Below are 6,000 nucleotides of genomic sequence, written 5' to 3'. Positions count from 1 at the left end.
AGCGGGAGCCGCGTGTGGGTGTCACAGCTGGGGAGGGTGGGTGTGTAGGGGGGGAAGGTTCCCAGCTCCGACCCCGGATCTGAGCTCCCCGCCTGGGAGGGAAAATCCGATGGGATCAGCTCCAGGCTGAGCTTCCTCGGGGGACGCACTCTGGAGACGCAGGGAGAGATCTGCTGGTGCGCAGGCAGGTTGCAAAGCGCCTCCGATCAGCCCTTCCCCAACCTCATAAACCCCCGGGGAAGAGGTTTTTTTTCCTTTGAAAACATCAACAAAACGCCCAGCAAAGCCTCTGTAAGCAGCAGGGCCCCCGCATCCGCCGCCAGCGAGAGCCGAGCGCCCGCGGCCGATGGCGACGGCTAAACCCGTCTCATCGCTGCAGACCCTTCAAACACAAGCACTTGCCCTAAAATATTAACGCTGGAAATCGCTGCGGCCTGTTTCTTAGGAATTAAGGGATCCCAGGCTGGGCGAGCGCTGCGGAAAGGCCTTCAGACAGGGCCACGCTGCTGGGGGTTTGCTTTGGGGAAGGCTCAGCGTGCAGAAAACGATGCGCAGGACGGGCCCGGCCTCGTTTCTTCTGTTAATCACTCCGAGAGACAAAAGCTCCCAGAGCCACTCGTGGGCTAAAATGGAAGCTCTGCGCGGGGGGAGCCGTGGCACCGAGCAGCCCCACCAGGGATGTTATTTTTGGCAGCTATTACAGCCAGGTTTTGCTCAAAACTAAGCTCGCAAAAGCAGCTTAGTGCAGCTGTGCAATCCGTCAGCCCACCTGCTTTTGACTTTATTTCTCTTACTGTTTCTCACCTTCTCGGAGCCCGAGAGCGAAGGGAGGAGACTCTCAGCCACAGTTTCTGCAGTGAGGGTGGGGGGATGGAGGGAGGGGGCTGCCTGTGCAGATTAGCAGGAAACCACACGCTTGAGCTCTCTGAAGGCGGCCTCAGAACCAGATTCTTAATGTTTGTGTCGACTAATCTCCGCACAAGCTGCTGCACCCGCAGATCCAAGGGGCAGGGACAAGACCTTATGACACCTACACTGGGACACTCCTCATTTCTATTTCCCTCTGAGCACACAGGGAGAAATTCTCCTTCTTTGGGTCAAGACGGAAATACGGCCTGGCCCGTGATGGTCCACCTGGCGGCTGAGCTTCAGCGTCCCCCTCGGCTGAAGAGGAGCTCGCCCCGGCGCCGTTTGCGAGGGAAGGAGGTGAGGTTTGCTGCCCATCGCTGCCGCGCTCACCACTTGAGGAAAACCAGCCCCGCCAGAGCCGCGTAGCCCAGCACCAGGAACAGAACCTTCAGGAGACGGTCGGTCTTGTCTTCCAACTCCTTCGCAAGGATCTCAAAGAAGGTGACGAACAAGAAAGTGCCCCCCGCGATGCCTTGCAGGAGCAGGGAAGTAATGCTGCTGGCTGCGTTTTGGGTGCTCTGAATCCCCATCCCGACGCTGATGCCCACAGGAATCATCAGGCTCACGGTCACGGCCATCTTCGCAGCGTCCTTCAGCGGCAACGAGGTCTTGGCCATGCTGATGCCCAAAGCCACCGCTACCAGCGTCTCGTGAATGGCAACTCCTAGGAACAAGCTCAGGACTTTGTCGCCCTCCTCCTGCAAGCCCAGGGCCAGTCCCTCGAAGATGGAGTGCGTACACAAAGCAAACACCAGCCCGATGAGCCGTAAGGGTCCAGAGCGGGAGAGCTCCTGGATGTTCAGGCCGTGGCTGTGGGAGCGCTGACCGTGTTCGCCGTGCAACGCGCGCCCTCGGGAAGACGCGATGAAGGGACTCTCATATTCAGAGTCGCTCCCCACATCCGAACCGGCGTTGAAGGTCTCCAAGTCAATGAAGGAGGGTTTTTCCTTCTGGAAGGTCAGGATGAGCTGCTCCACAAAGACCGTCACAAAGAAGCCAACCATCATGATGGTCTCGGCCACCGGGTAGTCCGTGGTCACGTTCCCCTGCCTGAGAACTTCAGCGAGCTGGAACGAAGCAAACAAACCCCAGGAATCAATCACCTTCGTCCCTCTAAAGGGAAATATTCCGATTGAGTTCACACAACTCTAAACAGACACTAAATTGATCCATGAGGCTTTAATACCCTGGTGTACAGGCCTCAGTGTAAGGGACAGGAACCTACTTCCCTTCCAGCAGAAGGCTCGTGGCTGCCTGCAAGCGTGTTAAACACACGCTAAACAGCAGGAGTTGAAGCCTCACACCCCGGTGATGCTCAGTTTTCTTCTAGACCAAAAAAATCTCCAGTTACTCCACGCGGACAGCCAGCAGTAGCCGGACGGGAGGCGGGCGCAGCTCGCCCTCCTGATCTGAAACACCAGGCCCAGCACAGCCGTTTCTGAGGAGGCTTCATGGGCCACTCTGGCAAGACACAGACCCTCCACGTGCCCAGAGCCAGAGGCCTGGGCTGCTGCAGGGCAGGAGAGGGCAGGGTGGTGCCCCCATACAGGGGAACCTCACGTACCCAGTGGCACCCAAAAGCTGTTACCTTTTCCCTCACGGCAGGCAGCAAGGTGTTGAAGCAGGTGGCCAGGAAGACCCCTCCTCCAAAAGAATTGCAGAGGGCAAGGACCTTCCTGGAGCGATGCGCTTTCTCGTAATCGGCCTCAATGATCTTGACGGGGAGGAGGGACCCAGCCAGCATGAGGACGCAGATGCCCATCAGACACAGCACTTTGGCGACCACAACCTTCATCGTGTCTCCTGGTGGACGCTCCCCGCGGACGGTGGCTGGTGGGGGCCCCTCCGGCTGCTGTTAGAGCCGGCAACAGCACAGATAGACCTCGAGGGAAAGGTGCTCCTGGGCTCAGCACCTGGGGACGGGACTAAAACAAGAGAGATTTTCCTATATAAGCATATATCATGCAGAACAGCACCCTGCACCCCAAACTGCGTGCCAGCCCTCACCGTAACTCCCCAGAGGCAAGGGGTGGGGAGCACAGCGGCAGCTCCTCACACACAATGGGTAGAGAAACCGGCAGAGAAAAATGGAACTGCAGCAAACAGTAACTTAAAAACCCTGTAAGAAATGCACCGGCCACCCAGAACCGGCACGGCCTCAGCTTTGAGAGGTTTCATTTGAAATGCCGACACCGTGACAGACACAAAACCTTGATCTTGTGGTGAAATCCACCTGAGTCCAACCAAAGGATCAAGTCTTTGGTTTTTAACCATGAGGAAATAACATGGACTTGAGCTGGTGGTATTTGTCGCCCAGAAATAAACATAAATATCTCCCTTCGATATTCACACAGTTGTTTTTTTTTTTTTTGTACTGTCCTTGACACAAGACTATCGGATTCATTGCTGCTCGGTTTCCCGAGCCACCGTCACCATCCCACCAGGGTGGGTCACGGCCTGTACAGTCGCTTGTTTGCTCTGTACCAGGAGTCGGCGGAAGCTTCGGTTGCCGATCGATATGCACGTCTCTAAAGAGAAACCCTACAGAGAAATTCACTGCAAGGTTCTCCATTGCCCACAGGGTGTAACAAAAGAGGAGGCAGATGCTAGTTTCATACAAGAGAAAAACACCACGGTTTGAGCTGCCTAGGTCACAAAAATTGACTCAATCTGAAACGTAAAAGCGTTTCCCTCCAGGTTACATGCGCTAGCAGTGAAACTTGTTTTTCTATACAAAATAACAGCGCTATTTATAAAATCTATTTGTAAAAATACGTAAGTGTGAACAGGTCCCTCTACTCCTGCTCGTTCTCGCAGCAGCCCAGCCAGCACCTCGGAGGATTTCACTTACCACTTGTACCAAACTGACCTGTAAAGTCAAATCCACGGCACCTCGAGGGTTCTCCTGCAGGTCACCCAGGCGAGGGCTGCCGACAGCCCCAAGCCCTGAGGAGACGCGACGGCGCCTCGGGGTACGGAACTAACACCCAACACCCCCAGCCACGCTGACACCCACACCCGTGATGGACAAGGTAAATAATTGGATACCTGTTTGTTGGAGCGGCAAATTAATTTTAATACGAAAGATTCCTGAGGCTAAAGTCTCCCTTGAGGGCTGCCAGTATTAATCATTATCACCATTTCTGCGCAGCGGGCTGCATAAATGGTGCTTTTACTAAAAGGAAAGTGAGGGACTGAATGTCTCTACCCAGTAAGGGAGTTTAAAGCCTTTTTCTGAGTTTGCAGTTCAAGCAGGAGCGAACAGAGAGGTCACAGCGGTCAGGCCATCTGCGGCAGCTCTGGTTCTCAGCCGGGTGTCCCCGGGAAGGGATGTTCATCAGAAGAAAACCCTGCTCAGATGACACTGATTGACTCGCTCCCCGGTGAACCCAGCAGACGAGCCAGGTCTGAACAAGCCCAGAGCCTGAAATCTCGGTGTACGCTGACAGGGTTTCCGCAGCAGGCAGCCTGTCAGCGCGGCTCCCTCTCCCGAGGTGTTGACTCCAGGACTGCCAAGGCTCGTCAGCGCCGCGCTGACACAGCTATCGAGTCACCCCGCCTTTGTAAAGCACGCGCTGCGGTTTCGGCGTCAACAGAACGACAAGGATTTCACCTCGCGGGGTGACGGTGGGTCGTTCTGCCGAGCTTCTCAAATGAACTCTCTCAGAAAACAACGCTGGCAGCGACGCTGCGGGATCACTGATCACGAGAGCTGGAGGCTGCGGGTGCGAAGGTACCACCCACACCGGCTGCGTGAGGCGGCCAGACAGCTCCCAGGACAGCGGAGAGGAGGAAAAACCTTCTTTTCCAGAATTCACACCTCCTCTGGAACACACCTGGCTTCCACTCAGAAATTCAGAACCGCCCCTAACCTAATTGTTTTTTCTTTCTTTTCTTTTTAACCCAGCAACACCCCAACAAAGCGTGAAGCCTCAAGCTCCTGACAGCCAGTGGCGCAGCCGCCCCCTGACCCGGGGCAGAAAGCAGTTTAGTGACAAATGAAGCTGTAAGTATGAGAAATACCTGGTGTTTCTCCCCGCCTGCTCTTCCCGACGGCGTTCAGGAGCCAGCGCTGCCAACGTCTGGACTATTCCCCCAGCCTGAAAACTTCTGTAATAAAGAATTAACTCAGGACAGGTACTGCTTGGCTTAGTGGCCCATAATGAGACATTCAAGCCATGAAAAATATTCTATAAAGCAGACCGCCCTCTGGGGAAGAAAAAAAAAAAAGGGTTTGCTTATGCGCGATCCTTTAAATCTCAGTTTTTCTGTTAAAAACACACACTCACGGTGCCCCCAACACACCGGCACAGCGTGATGCTGAAACCGGGCTGGATTTTCCCCAGAGCCGCACTTGTCCCGGCACCTCCCGACACCTGGAGGCACTTGAAACGGTCCTGGTCACCCTGGAGAAGGGGGTGCGGGGGGGGGGGGGGGGGGGGGGGCTCCCAGACCACCAGAGCAGGCCCAAACCTGCTTGAGCACCCCAAAAGGGTGCAGAACTGGGGGGGACGCTATGAGTGTCGCTGGGAGGGGGGGTGGGCAGCTCGGCCGGGGATCGCTTCAGCCGGGGCGCGGGGTGTCCCCCACGCCCGGAGCCCCGCTCTCCCGGGGCCCCCCGCACCCCCAAACCCCGCCACCGCCCACCCCCCCCCAGCCCCCACGGTACCTCAGTAACAGCCCCCCAGCCCCGGGTGGTACCCCCGTAACATCAGCCACGAAACGGCCCCGCCGTTACCTCACGAAACCACCCCCGGCCCCCCCCTTACCCCAACCGCCACCTCCGGTTACCCCGGTAACGGCTCCCCCCTCCCCTCCACTCACGCGCCGGCTCCCGCTCGCGCCCCATCCAGGCAGCCCCCCGCACCGTCCGCCCGCCCACGGCGCCCTCCCATTGGCCGCGGCGGGCAGCCCGACTGCCCATTGGCCACGAGGGCCGCCCGTCAGCCCGCCCACGCCCAGCGCGGTGCGGTGCGCTGCCGAAGGGCGCCCGCGGGAAACGCGGGGGGCGCAGCCGGGTTCCGACCCCCCAAAGCGGGGTTGCGGGCCCCCCCTTGCCCGGGCAGGAGCTCGGCCCCGGAGAGCTGCGCC

At 57.6% G+C, this 6,000-nt stretch overlaps 1 protein-coding gene across 1 annotated transcript; it reads right to left on the bottom strand.

Annotated features, from left to right (window-relative positions):
• Positions 1–751: 751 nt before the first annotated feature.
• On the bottom strand, positions 752–5,783 carry SLC39A3 (solute carrier family 39 member 3). Its single transcript, XM_074808798.1, has 4 exons — positions 5,734–5,783; positions 4,933–5,019; positions 2,498–2,834; positions 752–1,976 (listed from the first exon to the last, which is right to left on the bottom strand). The coding sequence occupies exons 3-4, from the start codon at positions 2,702–2,704 to the stop codon at positions 1,236–1,238; spliced, it is 948 nt and encodes a 315-aa protein (XP_074664899.1). The 5' UTR covers positions 2,705–2,834; positions 4,933–5,019; positions 5,734–5,783; the 3' UTR covers positions 752–1,235.
• Between the last annotated feature and the right edge of the window lie 217 nt (positions 5,784–6,000).

Source organism: Strix aluco, chromosome 29 (genome assembly GCF_031877795.1).
Source record: "Strix aluco isolate bStrAlu1 chromosome 29, bStrAlu1.hap1, whole genome shotgun sequence".
In the NCBI taxonomy this organism is placed as follows: Eukaryota; Metazoa; Chordata; class Aves; order Strigiformes; family Strigidae; genus Strix; species Strix aluco.
Note: the sequence above shows the minus strand (reverse complement) of the source record. Positions and strands in the feature narration are given on the sequence as shown.

What these genes read in the sequence shown, in the direction of transcription:
- SLC39A3 (XM_074808798.1), bottom strand. Translation starts at nt 2,704, where the DNA reads ATGAAGGTTGTGGTCGCCAAAGTGCTGTGTCTGATGGGCATCTGCGTC. An exon ending in TGCCTGCCGTGAGGGAAAAG is followed by an intron (nt 1,977 to 2,497) that starts GTAACAGCTTTT and finishes GCTTCGTTCCAG; the next exon opens with CTCGCTGAAGTTCTCAGGCA.